Here is a 20,666-nt window from a genome sequence, read left to right as displayed (position 1 = left end):
GTTTATAAACAAACACCGTTGTTTTTGTCAGGCACAAAGTCATAGAACACAGCCCTGGAAGTGGCCGGCCTTAGCAAGCAAGACACAGACAGACCAAAAGATGCACTGCCCAGCTGGGTTAGACATACAGACAGACTAGAAAGAGATGCACATCAACTTAACTTTACTGTACTTTGCTGCTCTGAAGATGAACGAAAGTCTTACAGGGTTGGAACAACATGAGGGTGAGTAATTACTTACAGAATTTTCATTTTTATTTTTCATTTTTCATTTCTGAAATGGCCAGGACACTGTCTCGGCTCTTCAGCACAAACCTGAATGAGTGGAGTAAGCCATCTCCTTTCATACCCGTATGTCGGAGGAATGCCATGCAAATTCCACTCGCTAATTCTCATTGGCCTTTTCTGAAGTATCGCCAAGTGCGACCCATCATGTCACTACATCAACACATCGTCTCGTTCCCGCCATCAGGGAATGTAGGTTACAACAGTAACCAAGGTGATATCAATAACAGTTAAATGCTCAAGCTCTTTAAAGTTAGGTCAATTCTGATTGGTTGTCAATGTTTTTTGTGAATTATCAACTGCCGTCTGACTGTCCCATCAACTGTCTGGTTACCAACATTCTTCACTTTTGGGTGAACTATCCCTTTAAAAAACTTATTTAATCTGTAAACAAATGCCTATTACACATTGAACAATTATTTATTTATTTATTTATTTTTTTTAATTTAGGGTCTTTGGTATCCTGTAATGTCATCCTTAAAATCCATGATTAAGAGGATATGTTGTATCCTTCATAATCAAGGCCTTTTTTACTGATTGAATACATTTATAATCAATGACTGGTTATATATACTGATTGATTATATATTTGTAATAAAAAATATTGAATTTTTTGCATGCATGTAGAATGTAGAGAATATGGTTTGATGTGACTGCTAGTAGTTCTCTGCTGTCTCTAGTAGTATGACTTCTGAGAGCCAGAAAGGTCTTTCGCTATTCTACTTGCCCTTGCTACAGTATCTTATGTTGAAAGTGAATTTATAAAACAAAATATCTTTCACATCACAATGAATCCACAGCAGTATCACAGAACTGAGTACAACAGAAACAGAAGAAAAAACAATGAAAACAATCTTTGTATCTCTTTTCTACTTAGAAATCTCAAACACCCTCTCTTAATCAAAGATTCAGCTGGTGAGAAGAGTCCATTTTTTATAACTTTCCATAGACATAATGATTTTTATATTGTATTGACTGTACTGTATGTTATATCCCCTAATCCTAACCCAACCCGTAAACACAATCCCCACAGAAAACTTTTTTGAATAAAAAACAAAAAAAAACAGCAACATAATTTAGTATGATTTCCTCATAGGCACCAAAACAATGTCACCACAAGGTAAAAAATATCTGGTATTACTATTCTTGTGGGGACATTTTCTCTGCACAATGAAGGGAATACCTGAACCAAACACACACACATCTGCAGGATGAGGCATGGAGCCAGTCAAAACACTCTGCAGAGGGTCTAAGGCACCAGCAGGAGGCGCTTAGTTGATAAAAATCAATTTATCATGATTTTGACAGCCCCTCTCTCTCGTCCATGGATAACGTTTGGATGGGTGGTCTGGGTATGACCTCACTGAAGCAGAAGACACAGCTATACTTGTTACAGACCCAACAGAAAATATTTTAAATGAAACCTCTGCAATAAGGATGATCTATAGGAGGGAACCATGGATTGGGATATGAACCAAGGTCAGGAATAAGTCAGAAAACCAAGTTTAGATCTAAATAAAACAGGGGATTGACAGTTGCCTGTTAAACAGTAGCAACATTAAAAAAATCACATTGTTTGATTTTTGGATTCAAAATTTCTGGATTTAGGCTGATCTGATCTGAGGTTTTATAGAAAAACGAAATAAAGCAAATCAAAATATACTACAAAAACTATAAAATATACTACATGTGTTTACAGGCTCTTAAAGGGATGGTTTGGAGTAATTTCAACCTAGGGTCCTTTGCACCATGACCTCGAGCCAAACAACAATCAGCACTTACAAACTTTCCATTGCCTCGTTTTATGAGTACAGAACCTATTTGTACTACTGTAGAAGTTTGGTACCATTCCGGGCATTATTGGGGTAATTTACGAGATACAACCTTGAATTGGGAAAAAAAGCTTCTGGGGGGGGTGTTTGGCTCAAGGTCATGGACCCTAGGTTGAAATTACTCCGAACCATCCCTTTAAATGTCAGATCAAGGAGAAACAATTGGAAGGAAGGACGTGAAACAAGCTGATGTGAGGTCACTTCCTGCCCCCCAAAAAACTGAATGAACAGGAAGGAGCCTAATCTGTCACACTCACAACAAAACTATAGTTAGATGTTGCCCTCCCAGCTTTACTGTGCTGTATACTATATTGTGGTATACTATATAGTTGTATAGTGCCAACTACAGAATATACAGCTGTTATATAGTAGCCTACTGTAATTGTACATAAAAGTAACTACATGCAAGTGAATACCAATTACAAAATAAAATTAAGTAAAGTGAACCTAATGCATACTAAATGATAACAGTTTCACATGAACCATTCAATTGTGTAGAATATCAGAAATAAGAAGTTTAAAAACAACAATGATAATTATATAAGTTCTGAGGGCAGATCAGAACAAGAGAATCCATAAGCACTAAATTAGTAACGTTTCTGTGTCAGTGATGCTATCTTCACATTCATGATGTCTCGGGGTGAGCTAGTGCAGGATGAAAAAATAAATAAAAAATCTATTCTTAATAGGCGGCATATTAGATTGTCATCATTTACTTATTCGATTAAATGCTCAATTCATTTTACAATGTCTTTATGAAGCTTGAAAGTTTTGCTTGAATTAACTTTCAGTGGACTTTCAGAAATCTCTCAGGTTTTCATTTGTGTTGCAAGGATGAACAAAAGTCTTATAGGTTTGGGATGAATTGAGGGTAAATAAATAATAACAGAATATTCATTATTGGGTGAACTATGCTGTTAAGTTTTATTAAACCTGCAACATTCCTTTATTAAGTCTTCCGTTGTAGGCCTTTTCTTTTAGATACAAACTCCTAAAACAAGCTGAGTTGACTTTTATTCTAAAATGTATTAATATTTAATGCTTATAAAAAGCCAAACTTAACTTTTGCTTAGTTTTAAGATCCATTAAACTTTTTAGAAGATATGTATGCTAGTTTCAAGAAATGATGTAGCGTATAACTCATTAACAGATGCTAAACAGCATAACACAGAGAGTAATAGGGAGTATAGTTAGATAGAAAAGAAACAAATCAACCTATAAAGCAACGATTTACAAATTGTAGATCTTAATTGTAGTTTTACAAATTGTGTGCTTCGGGGTTCTGCACAAGCCAAGCATATCCGATTTAAATAAATTGGAACATTAAAAGTTTCTTCAGTTATTATAGAAAGTAAAACTGGTTTTAGGTGATTAGAAGTCAATCTAATTTTTACTATGTGACTGTCACAGTGTCTGGTTTGTGTTCCCTGGGTCACCACTAGATGTCCTCCTTCCCCACGGTGTCTGTCACATTCTTGAACTACATTCCCCACGATCCTTGTCTCATCATTGCACTCAGCTGTCCCTTATCACTGATTATTGCACTCAGCCATTTTCCCATTTGTATTGTCAATTCCCTGTGTATATATACCCTGTCTGTTTTAGTGTGTGTCATGGAGTCCTTGTTATGCATCACACCATTTTGGAGGTCTGTTTTCTTGTTTGTGCTTGTTTATTTGTATTTTGGATTGCTTGTATGGTTTTGACCCTTGCCTTGCCTGGACTGGATATTGTATATGGATTAACCCAATAAAACTGCATTTGGATCTATCCCTGTTTCCCGTGTGTGGGTCGTGACAGAAGGACTCCGTCACACTGCTGCATAGATCCAGCAGTATGGGTCTTCATATCCTTCCCCCAACCACTAAGCAGGAGAGGAAGGCACGTTTAATCAATTTAACAAACCTATGCCAGCGGGGCCAGACGGTGAGTTGTCTAACGCAGACTTTTTGGACTCTCTCGAGAGGCATGAGGTATAACGAGGCAGCATTGAAAGATATTTTTAATAGCTGCCTTGATGATCCTTTGCCTCAGAGGGAGATGAACGGACTTGAGATTTTGGATTTCTGGGGATTCACTAAGTATTTACACCATCGGAGCCAATGGGATACACCAGCTACGCCCATCTCTCCGGACAAGATGGCCACCATACCCTTGCAGGAGACTGTAACACTTCCTGAAGCGGTCGAGGACGCTGCAGCATCCCCAGAGGTGGTAAATCCGATGCCACCATCTTGCCATCGTAGGCGGAGGAGGAGGGGGAAGCAGGCATCCACCGTCCCTCAAGACATGGAGGCTGTCACGTCTGCCGATCTTGAGACTGTTCACGTCACATCTGTCGAGCCTGTGTCTTCGGACAAGATGGTCACCGCCGAGCCTGTGTCTCCGGACAAGATGGTCACCGCCGAGCCTGTGTATCCAGACAAGATGGCCGTCGTCGAGCCTGTGTCTTCGGACAAGATGGTCGCCGCCGAGCCGGATCCGGTGTCTTCAGACAAGATGGTCGCCGCCGAGCCTGTTCACGTCACGTCTGTCGAGCCTGTGTCTTCGGACAAGATGGCCACCACCGAGCCTGTGTCTCCAGACAAGATGGCCGTCGTCGAGCCTGTGTCTTCGGACAAGAAGGCCGCTGAGCCGGTGTCTGTTCCTGAGCCGGTGGCGCCTGTTCCTGAACCTGAGCCGGTGGCGCCTGTTCCTGAACCTGAGCCGGTGGCGCCTGTTCCTGAACCTGAGCCGGTGGCGCCTGTTCCTGAACCTGAGCCGGTGGCGCCTGTTCCTGAACCTGAGCCGGTGGCGCCTGTTCCTGAACCTGAGCCGGTGGCGCCTGTTCCTGAACCTGAGCCGGTGGTGCCTGTTCCTGAACCTGAGCCGGTGGTGTCTGTTCCTGAGCCGGTGATGTCTGAGCCGGGGGTGTCTGTTCCTGAACCTGAGCCGGTGGGGTCTGTTCCTGAACCTGAGCCGGTGGGGTCTGTTCCTGAACCTGAGCCGGTGGGGTCTGTTCCTGAACCTGAGCCGGTGGGGTCTGTTCCTGAACCTGAGCCGGTGGGGTCTGTTCCTGAACCTGAGCCGGTGGGGTCTGTTCCTGAACCTGAGCCGGTGGGGTCTGTTCCTGAACCTGAGCCGGTGGGGTCTGTTCCTGAGCCGGTGGGGTCTGTTCCTGAGCCGGTGGGGTCTGTTCCTGAGCCGGTGGTGTCTGTTCCTGAGCCGGTGGTGCCTGTTCCAGTTCCTGAGCCGGTGTTGTCTGTTCCTGAGCCGGTGGTGTCTGTTCCTGAACCGGTGCCTGTTCCGTGGTCGCCCGAGGGGTCGTCTCCGCCCTGGTCGCCCGAGGGGTCGTCTCCGCCCTGGTCGCCCGAGGGGTCGTCTCCGCCCTGGTCGCCCGAGGGGTCGTCTCCGCCCTGGTCGCCCGAGGGAGAGTCTCCGCCCTGGCCGCCCGATGGACTGTCGTTTCAGCCCTGGCCGCATGCACGACCTGCTCCGCCCTGGCCACTCGAGGGAAAGTCTGCTTCGCCCTGGTCGCCCGATGAACTGTCGTCTCCGTCCTGGCCACCAGATGAACTGTCACTTCCTGTCTCCGTTTCCCTCCATGGACCTGGCCCCCCATCCCTCCCCCTGATCCTCCACCAGTCCACCTCCCGCCTGAACTTCTGTTTTGTCTGTCACGTCTTGGAGCGTCTGGTAGCCGCTCCGTAGAGGGGGGGTTATGTCACAGTGTCTGGTTTGTGTTCCCTGGGTCACCACTAGATGTCCTCCTTTCCCACGGTGTCTGTCACATTCTTGAACTACATTCCCCACGATCCTTGTCTCATCATTGCACTCAGCTGTCCCTTATCACTGATTATTGCACTCAGCCATTTTCCCATTTGCATTGTCAATTCCCTGTGTATATATACCCTGTCTGTTTTAGTGTGTGTCACGGAGTCCTTGTTATGTATCACACCATTTTGGAGGTCTGTTTTCTTGTTTGTGCTTGTTTATTTGTATTTTGGATTGCTTATATGGTTTTGACCCTTGCCTTGCCTGGACTGGATATTGTATACGGATTAACCCAATAAAACTGCATTTGGATCTATCCCTGTTTTCCGTGTGTGGGTCGTGACAGTGACTTTAGCATACAAAATACCTGGTATAAACACATATCCCTTTATACTAACCCTACCCCTAAACCTACCCATCACAGAAAACTTTTAGTATTTAAAAAAACAAAAAAAAACAAAGTTTTTCAAAGCCAAGTCAAGCCAGGAAGTGTCCTCGTAAACCATGTTCACGTTGTAATACCCATGTCATTATACACATTTGTGTCCTCATGTATACACGCACACACGCACACACTGTGTCTGTTTAGGCATTAGATCATTCTTGGCTGCAGCTGTTCTTTCCTCTATTTTTTAGTATTTACAGGAACTCCTCTGGCCAAGAGAGCTTCCACATGTGTGATGTGTGCCATTTCTTGTTCTGTCAATGTTTGGTTGTGATGTACATGTGTTTTATAAAAGCATTATGACGTAAACTGTGGAAGAATACAGAATATATGTAGGTTATATGTATATATTTTTCGTAACAGTCTTTCCTAAAGCAATGAACTCCATGTGACATGAGCTGCTAGAACATCATAATCAACTCACAACCACAAAGGCAGAGAAAATTTCAGACTGCATATTACATCATACTCAGACATGGTAAGCTGATTGTAGGTTGTACACCTGCTGTAACCTCTACTAAGCCATAAGGTTCCACCTTTAGCCATAGTTCCACCTTTCATAAAAGTGCTCAAAGCCCTCCTCCTTCATTATCCCCAATATAAATAAAACCGACAGAATATCCATCACATTTAATGCTCCTTAAATAAACAACAGCCTTCATTATAACAATTTTAAACTTTAAATGAAGTCTGGCATAAACAGCCTCTGGATGTTTTTTATAGTTTCAGCAACAAATGCCATTAAAGTTTTCAGATACTCCACAGCTGCACTGACTTAAATACGACCACTTCCCCTCTCATTCAACACAGTTCTCCTCTACCTCAGGTCCTTTGTGATCCTGAGTTACCACAGTATGTTTATGTCTCAGTATGAAGGCTGTCTGAAGCACAGCTGGACTGAAAGTCTCCCGTCCAGACAGAGTAAGCCTGCGGCTGCCTTGCAGCTTTCTTCCACTCATGGCTCATTTGCATCTTGTTAATTTCTCATGGACAGTAAGGGCCGAAACTCAACGGCTCATTCAGGATGTCAGAGTCAGAGTAAGTTCAGTATCCAGCTGAGATCAAACACAGAACAGAAAAGCTTGGAGCTCAGGCTAAGGGGGATGAAGCACAGAAAGTCAAAATCACATGAAGCAGAAGACTGGAATAACTCCTCTCAATAACAATAATGACAGGCATTTATGTTTCACACAGTGTTTGAACATCCTTTAAAGCAAGAGATGAGGTTAAAGATAATAGGATCCAACCATAGACCAGGGCACCTTGTGACAGACCAAAGAAAAGAATGCTAATGAAATAACATATGTGCACCACTGCCTGGTTCAAAAACATTGAATTTGGTCGGAAATATTAAAACAATTCCTATGAGAAGACCATTGACCAGCTGGTGGTTATCTTAAAGCTTAATTCCTCTATTCTGAGAGAAAAAAGAAAAGAAAAAAAACATATGCTCCCTTTATTTTGAGTGTCTTTACTACTACTAGTAGTTTATACTACAATGCATTTACAGTATACATACATGTTTTTATATTGTACTTATATATTTTTTTTAATTCCTACATATGATTACATAAGTAATTAATTTCTATAATTACCCCTACCCCTTAACCTAATCATACCATGAAACCAGTCTCTAACCTTACCCGCCGTGTCCCACCTCAAAAGTGTTTTGCAATCCAACATAAACACAATAAGCACACTGTACCAAACATTATTTTTTGACGTAAGTACATTGTAGTTAAAGACACCCAATATACTGTACACGGTGACCAAAAACATAAATATTATTGGACTGTACTTACTATGCCCGTCAGAACCAGGGGATTTCCGTCCAACGTGATTTGGCGATGGACACCTTGTCGTAACCGGCGGATGGTGGAGACTGTCATGACCTCTGTTGTCTGTTGTTTTGGTGACACTGATTTCATGCTTTCTTGCTGATCCATCTCCAGGACTCGGTGGCTCGCTCTTTCTGAAGGTGGTCTCTGGGAGTTTAGCACTGGCATGAGGAACAATGGTAGATGCTGCACGTGTGATGGGGGCAATGGTCTCCAGTGTCTTGCTAAAGGTGACTGAGTGCTTCTGGGTCTCGAGCGTCTTACTGTGGCCCAAGACATCTGGTCTCTTCAGCCCAAACCGGGCCGTGCCAGGACTAGGACACAATAACATTTTATCTTTCAGTTTAGCATTACATAATCTGAATTATACAACTGTTAGTTCTGATCTTCTGATCTGACTGGACAAGAGTGCTCATTTTTCATATAACATCACTAGGGCTGTTTGTATCCCTTTTTCACTGTTTACTTGTCCAGCACTATTTTTGTTGGCTGAGCAGAAACAACATAAAAACTGATGTTTGAAATCTAAGTAACTCAAATAGTATTTTCTGGTTTCTAAAACTGTTCAATGTGAGTCCAGAACTATTATACAAGTTTGTAATGTCATATGACTTTCTACAAAAATGTATGATTAGTAGGTTAAATGTCATGAAGGTCCACTCCTAAACCTTAAAGGACAAATCCAGTGAAAAATGAACCTAGGGGTAATTAACAGATGGTTACCGAGTCGATCGTTCCCTGCGATGCGTTTTCATGAAAATCGAATGTAAAGAGTTTTATCTTTAAAAACAGATTAGCTTATAACACTAGTATATGGGGCACAGAGTAAGTAAAAGTAAATCGCTAGTTAATACCACTAACAAGGCTCAAAATAGCCTCACACTAACACGGTAGCATAATGAGGGTCCCTACATGCAAACCGAAGCATTGAGAACTTTGTAAGTGTACAGACAGTTTAATAAGAAGATACTTTATAAAGACAGTACATTACGTGTTTACAGACAGGCGTCATCTTGGAAAACAGTCTCGACTAGTCGAGTCACGAACGCCGTGCTACGTTAGATTTCACTATGCGTAATTCCTATCGACCAGCTCACTTAGCACGGCGTTCGTGACTCGACTAGTCGAGACTGTTTTCCAAGATGACGCCTGTCTGTAAACGCGTAATGTACTGTCTGTATAAAGTATATTCTTATTAAACTGTCTGTACACTTACAAAGTTCTCAATGCTTCGGTTTGCATGTAGGGACCCTCATTATGCTACCGTGTTAGTGTGAGGCTATTTTGAGCCTTGTTAGTGGTATTAACTAGCGATTTACTTTTACTTACTCTGTGCCCCATATACTAGTGTTATGAGCTAATCTGTTTTTAAAGATAAAACTCTATACATTCGATTTTCATGAAAACGCATCGCAGGGAACGATCGACTCGGTAACCATGTGTTAATTACCCCTAGGTTCATTTTTCACTGGATTTGTCCTTTAACTTCAGGAGAGCTTAAGCAAATGTTACAAAAATGTACAAAGGAGATTGTACAAATTTGCCACAGTCTTTATTACTTTTATTCATATAAAATATTAAAGTTACATTTCAGACACAATATTTGCAGTTACTTTTTGTATTTTTGCTTCACCGACAAATGTAGTTCTGTACAAAACCAAAACAGGATCAAAACACATACATGTCTCAGAGCAACACACAGTAGTGTTGTTTTGTTCATTACTGAAGGTTTTTAAACAAATTGAGTAAATTATTCAATGACTCATTTAAAACACACAAAAAGAAACTGACTGCTGTATTATGAATATTTGAATCTAAAGAACAGATTTTCTTAGTCTTTGATGCAGTAAATCCTGAAAACATCTTTGCATTTTTACTCTTCCATGTTCTGACTTTTCAGCATTATTGAAACCAGTCATCTAAGTGGCTATAGCCTAGTCTTATTTTATTTTTGTCTGTGAACCACAGAGCTTGCTCATTCAGCTCTCATTCTAACCAAAAGTACTCACAGCAAGACCACACAACTGGAATTGCTAGACAATGCCACACAAGAGAATTTTGGTCTTCTCAATAAAATTTAGTAACTGGCAGTTATGTGAAAATTGCAACGATACATGTACTAGTTTGTACCTGGGAGATCCTTCAATAGCTTTGCCGTTGTTGTTGGATGAGATGTCAAAGCCTAGCTCTGTCCTACGTGACACAGGTTCAGGGGTTCGTGCCTTGGGCCTCGAGGTGTCAGGGGGCTTGGTACCATTGGAGCCCAGTTCGTAATATCTTCCACTGGTCGGAGACATGGCTGAACGCTGAACATTGGATGGTACTCGGCGTGTGTGAGGTGATGAAGAGTGCGAGGAGGAGTCCACATCCTCCACTTCAAATGAGCGTTTCAGAGCTGGAGGAAAAGGTCAGATTGGAAAACTTTAAGATTGGAATATAGTGTGTTAAATTCCTAGATTTATCTTCTGTAGTTAACACATGTATAGCCAACCATCAAATTCTAGAGAAAGATCTGAGGTTTGAAATACAAATTATGTAATAATACAAAAGAAGCCATTCATTTATACTCAACCCAACAATTATATTTTATAGTGTTAGAAAAGTAATGGAAGGCTGAGGGTATCCAGAATGTAAGGCAGGTCGGCCAAACCACAGCAAACATTCTGCAGATGGTAAAAGTGACATGGTACCCAGGGTGCACTTATCAGCAGTGAAGAGTTATGAAACACCATTTTACTTTATAATGAATTTTCATTTGGGTGGAACAGCCAAATTCAGTGCTCTGTCTAAAGATTGGGCCTGAAACAGCAACAACGTGTACAGAAATACACTTTATTTTAGATATCAGTAATTGTAAAAGAAAGCAAATTACTGGATAAATGTATATGAATAAAAATATGAGCAAAAACAACATGCACATTCATTCACAATGCACTGCAGTACCGCCACACCCTATACGTTGAGTACACAGTTTGTGTAAGGCCCCCATCTCTGTTGCTCAAAAAAAACTTTCATTCAGTATTAACATAAACATAAATTTAAACATTAAAAAATGCATTTTAGGGTGAACGTGGTATGTTTTGGCTGGCTGCAAATTATCATAATTGATGGACAACTATGCCCGGGAAAAGACAACAGCAGTCTGCCGCTAAGAAGTGAAAAAGAAAAAAGCCCAAGATGAATCCTGTGCATCCCTTTCAGGTATGTTCACAAACATGTGAAACTTTATATTTTTGGCTAGTGAAGTTAATGGGTGAGATTAAACATGTTTAACTCCGTTAATATTTTGATTACCATCAACTCATCTGTCTGATTTGATACTAATGCAATTTATGTCACGTAATTTCAATTATTTTAATGTGCATTGTGTTTTATACCATGGTAAAGATATTTGTAGGGCTGTCATGATTCCTCAATTAAATTAAATTGCTTGATTTTTTTAAAAAAATCCTTGATTGCAATTTACCTGTGTCAATTGATCAGCAAAAAAACAGAAGTGTCACATTCCACTGACCAGAATCCATTAACCGCATTATGAGAACATTTTTCTAAGGCTGCACAATATATTTGAAACAAAAATTTAAAACAACAACAATAGCCGTGTTTCCACTGTTGGGCCAAAAGCGAGCGTGCTAGTGTGTGAGCGTGCTAGTGTGTGCCAATTCTGCTTAGGGCACCCATTTGGCCAGCAGCGGCCCTGATGTACTGTTTATCCTTCAAATAATTACTGGCAGCTAGTTCACCTTTTCTCAGAAGGTCCCATTTGAATTCCTTGTCTCTGGAGGTATTGTTTTGCTTTACAAAACAAAAACGTGCCTGTCCTCATGAATCCACACCTTTTAATAAAGACCATCACTTGGGTATGAGAGATTCAAAGATTTTCATAATATTTCAGGCAGACTGAAAGGCAATCGCAGACCAATTGTCGCAGATCAAAATAATTGCAGATCATTTTCATTGTTCTGTTATTAATTTTCTTGCCACACCTGCTAATAGCAAGTGATTTATGAGGATAACTGACCACAGAAGGGAAAAGTACAAAAATGAACATTCTCCTATTTAAAGTTAGTAAAAGTTTAAAGACTTACTACAGTTGCAATGGATGTCTTTTATTTGAATCAAGCACATCACATACTTCAGCTAGGATTGGCGTTGTAACAGTTATATGTTTAATCATGTTTGAGTTTCTCAAATTTACCAAGTTCCCCAAAGCTTGCATTCGCTGCTAGGTAAGTGTTATTTTGGTCTTTATTGGATGCTTCTCAAAATCGTAATATTTAAAACAATTTTTTTTTACATATTTATTGTAAAGACACCTTAACCCTCTCAAATTTTCTACTTGTGTTTTATCTCCATGGCTGCAACCGTACAGTATGCACTAAGAACACTCTATTCTCCCAATAAACTAAATATCACTCTAGTCAGATTAATTTTAGACAAGAAAACTTAGACTCAGTCATAATCGTCTGCCTCACACTGCTAAACCGAGAAACAAATTCATATTAGGTCATATCATATTAGTATAAGTGCTAAAAAAAAATTGAAGGAGTTATTTTTGTGGTTGACCTTATTGTATATGCATTTGCACTGCTCTTGCTAGATTGCGTTGGTCATCATGGAAATGATCCGCCTGCGTCTGTGTTATTCAATTTACTCGTCGTCAGTAGATCTCGGAATCACACGTAGAACTTTCCATTCAAATCGGTGCTTTTTTGGAATTGTGCTCTCACTCTAATTTGCCCGGTTTATTAAATCTGGCCCCTAGTCTTATTATTCCCTTTTTGGAGGAATCAACTCTTTGAATGGAAAACTATAAAATACTTCACATTTTTATAATGATGGAAAACATAGCTAAAACACTTGTGTGACATTTATTTTGACCTTTTACTGTAATGGCATCTGAATAAATGGTTAAACACAAGATTTGCTGAAAGACAGTATAATTTTATCTCACCAACAGCTTGATATTAAACTTAATAGCAGACTGTCATAAACTTTGTCATAAACATTTAATAAAATCTGAACTGCTCATTTAAATATCTTGTTCACTTCCAGTATATGTTTTATAATCAAATCTGGATATGTGAATATGGTCAAAATAAACCTTACAGTCTAAAAGAGAACACATGCATGTCCAAACCACTCTGCCACTGGATTCAAAATCCCACCACCCAGTTCTTTATGACTTGGGAGAAAACACAATCTCTGTAAAGTTGGGCCAGATATTCCAGAGACAATCTTTCCCAGAGTGCCAAGAAAATCCCTTATGAGTTTCTCACAGTCAGCACACAAACAGTAATGAATAAAGCATGCAACAACACAACATATACACTATGGCATAATATGTATGGCAAATTATTTAATTGTAATGTCACTCAGCACAAACTGAAAAACTGTTAGTATTTGTTATTTCTTTGTACAATTACTTTATGCTCAGGTGAACAATTTGGAGTTTCTGAGAAAAGCAACATTTGACTAACAGCTTCAGAGGGAATAATGGAACATCAGAAACCTTTCATAAGATTCATCTCCTGATTTACAACGTTTCAAGCACTTTTCATTTTGTTCAAGTCACATAAATATTAGATTGTATTATTTACCTTTGTCCCAGACACAGTCCCAGTCCACTTGTCCCAGATGACTCCCATCATAAAAATTATCTTTATTTATATATATATATATATATATATATATATATATATATATATATATATATATATATATATATATATATGTATATATATATATATATATATATATATATATATATATATAGTAGCCTATTTATATTTTTATAGTTTTTTTTTTTTTTTTATAAAATATAGTTTTTACTGTATTTTGGATCAAATAAATGCAGCCTTGGTGAGCAGAACATACTTCTTTTAAAAACATTTTAAAAACTTACTGATCCCAAACTTTTGAACGGCAGTTTAATATTATTAATTATATATAATCTAACCAAGAGTGAGTAAAAAAGAGTGAAATAAAAAAATTCCAAATGACATTTGGTCATGTGGGTTAAAAAGAAGAGACAGCATTAAGATGTGATGCATTGTTAACATTGTTAGTAGACAAATTAAATAAATGAGTGAGAGTGTGAAAAGTGTGTTTTAAAGAAGTTTAGTTTTTAAAAGGCCATTTACACAATTATATTCACATTTGACTATTACCTGAATTTCTTGAGGTTAGCTTCCAAATAAAACTTGTAAAAAACAAATAAAACAATAAAAAAAGTGATGCACAACCCACTGACCAGCCTTTCAGAAACCTGCTCCGACTGCTGTTTGTGTACTAAAACAATATGCTTTTAAAAGTTATATGGAGTGACATTTGATGCTGTATCTACAGCTGTTTGGCTGGGTCGAGCATAGCCCATGAGCTCTTTTTGGCTTCAGTTTCTGAAGAAAAGCCAGAATGCTTTTCAGGGATTATGGGAGCACAGTTTGTCCATCCCACGCACCTGGAATTAAAGTAAAAATCAGAAGAAAAAATAGGATCTGCAAAAAGGAAATCCATGCCAGAGTAATGTGTATGACAGCCTGTAGTTGTTCATGGATATCCTGTAAGCTCTTACTCCAGGCAAAAAAATTCCATTAAAATCTACTGTTCTCGGAAGCAACTGCTCCTAAACCAATTCAAAGCTCTATTATTTTGACCACGCTAATTTGTGAAGCCCACCATACTTAGACACCAAGCAGATGTAAGATAAAGAAATAAACAGGCAATTAGATAGTTTGACTAACAAATAACTAAACACATCTAGATGGTAAAAAGTTCAACTTTTGAAATCATATGACCTGAAGTCCCCCAGTCTCTCTCATGAGCAGCACACAATCATTAGATTCAGAACCAGGCCAGCATATGTTAAAGCAGCCAACCTTCACCGAAGCTTTATTTTTCTTGGCTTTCTAACAAGGCCTCTGTGTCAAGGCTTACGACAGCTTTAGGGCAGACCCTACATTAAGATAGATAGACTTAAATTTCCAGTTCCTTCATAGAACTAAAGAAGCATCAGCTTTCATTTGTCCTACTCCTCAGAAAAGGGCTTAGTGAAGGGAATATGGTGTCAATTAGGAGCCAACAGAAAACAGGCCATAATTTAAAGAAAAAATATAATAATAAAAATGTTGCCTACATAAAAGATCAGAGAACATTGTGAAAACAAAAGGGTTATGGGCAGTATTTGGCCAAAAAGCATGTAAGGAAGCACATTTGGAAAACTCACCAGCATTAAAAACCCATATGGGACACATTACTTGTACGTTCAGCATACTAAGATTTGGGATGCAATAATACAAACTTTGCACATACTACACTTCTGCAAAAGTTTTGAATCGGTAAGATTTTTGATGTTTTTAAAAGAAGTCTCTTCTGCTCACCAAGGCTGCGTTTATTTGATAAAAAACAAACAAACAAAAAAACAGTAATATTGTTAAATATTATGACAATTAAAAATAACTGTTTTCTATTTTAAGATATTTTAAAATGTAATTTATTCCTGTGATCAATTTTCAGCATAATTACTCCAGTCTTCAGTGTCACATGATCATTCAGAAATCATTCTAATATGCGGATTTGATGCTCAAACAACATTCATTGTTAATATCAATGTTGAAAACAGTTGTGTAATTTTTTTTTTCCAGGATTCTTTGATGAATAGAAAGAAGAGCATTTATTTGAAATATAATCTTTTGTAACATTATAAATGTCTTTACTGTAACTTTTGATCAATATAATTCATCCTTGATGAATAGTATTGATTTATTTTATGAAGCACTGAGCACGTCTACATCTGAGTCAGACAGCTGCAGCACCGGGCTCTCAACCCGAGCGGAAGAAGCCGCGGGGCGGGCTTCCGCACGGGGAGTGAAGGGATCTGAGCTATCAGATGAGGACCGAGAAAGTGCCGAAGCAGTCTCGATCACCTCTGCTAACTCTCTCTGCGAGCCCCACGATCTGAGCGGACGCGGGACCCAAACCGCAGCGAGCCTGGCCGGCTTCATCAAATACAGCCAGGCGGGAGATAAAGCTGACTCTGATAGACAGAGCTTCACAGTGGCCGCAAGCAGCCCCCTCAAGGGCTGCCTGGGCGTGCTGCGCTCCCAAGCAGCACACACACATATCATGTGATAAAACGAGGGCAGGGATGCACACACTTTTTAAACAGCTTGCTTGCCATTTCATAATATATATTTCACAAACACCACCAAATAGACGATTCACACAACAGAGAGAGCTTGCTGAAGAGCAAAAGCTAACGCTGTTGTGTGCCAGCGTCCCTTTGTAGCTTTCATGTATGCCGTCACATCAGGGCTGGACTGGTAATCTGGCATACCGGGCAAATGCCCGGTGGGCCGACGTGCTTTTTGGGCCGATACATCTCATACTTTTTTTTTTTTTTTTTTAACGGCCCATAAAACTCGTACATCGGCGGCCCATTCGTTTTGTTTTGTTTAATTGACGGCGCTGGGTTAGTGCCGGTGTAATGCATTGGTCAAAAAAAAAGTAAGCGTTAGTTTTTTTTCCACTGACAGACCGGCCCATGAAACGCGTAGATCAGCGGCCCATTGGTTCTTTTCTTGATTGACACTGGGCTGGCCCAATCACAGCTTTAAAAACCTCCCCCTTTGGGCTTTGAGTTAGCGTGCAGTGTCAAGTGTGTATCTGTCAAAATAGTCTGAGAGATGGAGAAGAAACGCATGGAATGTGCAGAGAAATAGCGTGTAATAGAAATAGCAGACGCTGTAAAATGTGTCAAAATATATATGTTTTCTGCAGCAGCAGGACCTTCATCAGCTCCAGTGGCTGATGAGGAGGATAGTGAGGAGGATCAGGGGAGAGATGAGAAAGTGTAGAGTCCGCGCGCGGTAAGCAGAACTACTTTCAAAACACTTTGGCTATGAGTGTAGGAACCCATTACCCAGTTACGCATTATTTCCACATCTGCATAGTTGACGATTACAGAAGTTTACTAGAAGTTTAATGAGACGCGTTTTTATCCATGTTTTCCGCCAAAATAAAAGCTTGATGCAGTTTCCGTCAAAATAAAAGATCATGTGCTTATCTCTTTCAAGTTTAGAAATTAGTACAAAACTAATTATGAAAGTTTTCTTTATTTTTCAGTGCATTTGTTTTACAATATATGGCTATTAGGCTACTGTCATGAGATTAATATTATATAACTATTATTATGTAGTAATATAGACAGACACTGTTACTAAAAGCGGTTTGATTTTTTCTTTGTTATATTTGCACACTGAATATGGGTTGGAGCTTTTAATTTTGAACCCTCAAACTGCACCAGATTGATGAATTTAACATTAAAATGCACAACATTTTCTTAGGGGGAGCAATTGCCCCCAAATCCCCCTAGAAAGACTGAAGTCCATACACAACAGTTTTACCAAAAATCCTGTGAGAAACACTGGTATTGCTATGCCAATGCAGCTTATAGCTTGTTTTTTGGATGCATCACTGTGGAGTATAGTTCAATTGTATTAATAAATTACAATTTTGTACTTATTTCATCTGTTAACTCTCATTACATGGCATTAGTGGTTTTTATGAATAGGAGTTGAACAAAAACATATTCAAGGGCATGCAAAGATGGGTGGTGTTTATGATCATGTAGTGGGCCATGTCTGGGCCAAAATGCCAGGGCCGATTTTCTGTCCCAGTCCAGCCCTGCGTCACATCACGCAGCGCCAATAGGATTGGATTAGTTTCATTCACGCTTCAGACGTGTTAGGCTAAGGGGTGTTCCCCATAGTGTTGTCATCAACGCAGTGCGAGTTTCCTCGAAAGGGAACTGTAAAATAAAAATCTGAAGTTGAATGATGAGATCTGCACTTGCAAACAATAGTCATAAACCTGTATTATGAACAAGTAGTCACAAATGTTTAAAATATCATTCACAAAAATACAATGACAGACACAAACTTGTATTGCACTTATTCTTTCATTCACATTCACAGTACAACCTCAATTAGGCACTTGCAACTTCTCAAATCAGTCACTGCAATTTAAAACTTTGCGTCAAAAAACTTTGACTTTTGAAACTGTTTTCGCGATATATCTGATGCATAACTAACTTTTGCACTTGCAAACTCAGTGCAGTGGCAGCCAGAGAGAATGGCGGGGCAGGGGGAGGGCACAAAGGAGTTGTTTTATTGGTTAAATGGGAAATGGGACTTCTTTTGTATGCGATGATGTAATGACACCCGAGGCCTCGGGGACGTTCTGAAACGCTAGCGCCAACTTCGGGAGCGCAGCCTTGCTCAAAAACCTCAGTTGAAAAACTGGGGAAGGTGACAGATAAAAAGTAGTTTTCATTCCTAGTTTCATCTGTAAGCTCTACTACCCATTCACCGAAAAGCATAACCATATTTCATTACCTAAGTATTGGGGAGGACAAAGAGTGAGACTGTGGAAACCATTTACATATACAAGCTCACCCATCTAGTCACTCTTACGAAGATACTTGCCCGAGAGACAAACCCCATTTAAAGCCCCTGCTAATAAACAGGTGAGGCCGACAGACTATGGGCCCTATTTTAACGATCTGAAACGCAAGTGTCAAAGCTCAAAGCGCAAGTAACTTTGTGGGCGGGTCTTGGCGCTGTTGCTATTTTCCCAGCGGGATAAATGACTCTTGCGCCAGGCGCAAATCTAAAATGGGTTGGTCTGAAGTAGCTTCATTATTCATAGGTGTGGTTTGGGCGTAACGTGAAATAAACCAATCAGAGCGTCATCTCACATTCCCTTTAAGAGCAGACGCGCTTTGTTCTAAAGCGGATTCCTATTATAACGGCGGATTTGCCAGACGCGCGCCAGGAGCGGTTCACAGCCAAGGAGAGCAACGCTCTCGTCAGGGACGTTGGGGATGGAGAAACCCACCCAAATTAACTTCGGTTAAAAAGGAGTATGATAATTTGGGTAAATGTGTAAGCTAGATGTATGCTTTTATAATAAATTGTCTATCTATCTATCTATCTATCTATCTATCTATCTATCTATCTATCTATCTATCTATCTATCTATCTATCTATCTATCTATCATAATAATGTATGATTTGCAAAAATGAAAACTGCTGCTTCTGTGTAGATGAGAGAATCAAAGTGTATGCGCGTTGTGCACACGCTACATTGATTATGGCCAAGCATGCGCCCTTAAAATAGCATATGAATAACATGCGCAACGCGCCACTGACTTTAAACTATTTTTTCCTGGTTAGTGGCGCAATTGTTTTCTAAACCTGCAAAATAGCATGAAGGAACGTTTGCGCCGGAACACGCCTCCTTTTTTGCGCTGAACCGCCCAGGGAGCGCAAGTTCATTCCCTAGTTTAGCGACGTGCTTCTGTGGAGGGAAAAGCGCGCTTTGCGCGGGTGCAAAATAGGAATGATACATGCGTCAGTGTACAAAGTCAATTGCGCTGGGTGCAAGATAGGGCCCTATGTCTGTCAGGCTCTATAGATGTAAAAGGAGCATAGCCTTGCTTTAACATCCATTCTGAAGAAGTCAACAGAGACGGGAGTGGGTCACTTCACAACTCATCCACCTCAAACTTTATCCATAGATCTACTTAAAAAAAATAAAAAAAATAAAAAATAATAATAATAATAATAATAATAATATCTTTAATTTATCTCTATCTCTTGCAAGCTCCCTGTTTATGCTTGGGTGCTTTGTGTGACCTCATCACACTGTGTCGGCCAGTGGTATTGGTGTGAAGATACAGAAACCTAAGTTGTGTCCGAAACCGCTCCCTATCCACTATATAGTGCACTATATCAGGAGTCTGCCATTTTGTAGTGGTGTCCGGATTCTGAGTGAACGACATCATTCCCTATATTCGTTTACTACTTTATACCGATCCTCTCTGAATTCGAGTGTACGTTGTACACTTGCTGAAGCATTATTTCCCACAATCCAATGCAGAGAGGACTGAGTGCGCGTGAAAGTGTGGGAGAGAGCGAGTTTAAACTTTACAGCTTTACAGATTTATTTCTGCTTTAATATTTCATGCTAGTTTTAGGGATTTTTCTACCTTTTTATTAATCATTACTCAAATAAATCATATTACAATATAGAGACAATATTATATAGATTAATTTTATATTAATTTTATTAAAATATATTAAGGCATTAACTCAATTTAATGCGTTTTACTAACAGCCAGGTGTTTTAATAATTTGTGGCATTGTTGTTAACTCATTAAACTGTAAGGAAGAGATGATAATTTAGTGGATGATTTAAAAATATTCGTTAATCATCTGTAGGCTGCGTATTCATTTCGAATGTAATCATAACGGTCACCTGAGGGTGCTCAACGACTACGTCATCTATGAGCGTGAGGGTTTCTAACAATTTCAATTGATGAAACTACAAAGCTGGCACGGAGGAATATATAATTATATATATTCGATCACCGGGCGATCACCCAGTCGATCACCGGGCGCTCGGCGCTCATGTACGCCTGGAACAGCCTTTCCTTGGCTAGTCGTTCTGACGT

At 39.7% G+C, this 20,666-nt stretch overlaps 1 protein-coding gene across 1 annotated transcript in view; it reads right to left on the bottom strand.

Annotated features, from left to right (window-relative positions):
- Positions 1–20,666, bottom strand: part of septin9b (septin 9b) — a 112,284-nt gene that overhangs the window by 58,011 nt on the left and 33,607 nt on the right. The window contains exons 2-3 of the mRNA XM_084128044.1: positions 10,283–10,547; positions 8,117–8,466 (exon numbers count right to left, since the gene is read on the bottom strand). Coding sequence (XP_083984170.1) covers positions 8,117–8,466; positions 10,283–10,547 — 615 coding nt within the window. The remainder of the gene's footprint in view (positions 1–8,116; positions 8,467–10,282; positions 10,548–20,666) is intronic.

The sequence above is a fragment of the Abramis brama genome (assembly GCF_963993115.1).
Source record: "Abramis brama genome assembly, chromosome: 11".
Classification (NCBI taxonomy): domain Eukaryota; kingdom Metazoa; phylum Chordata; class Actinopteri; order Cypriniformes; family Leuciscidae; genus Abramis; species Abramis brama.
The sequence above is the reverse complement of the archived record's forward strand: the minus strand, read 5'-3'. Positions and strand labels throughout refer to the sequence as shown.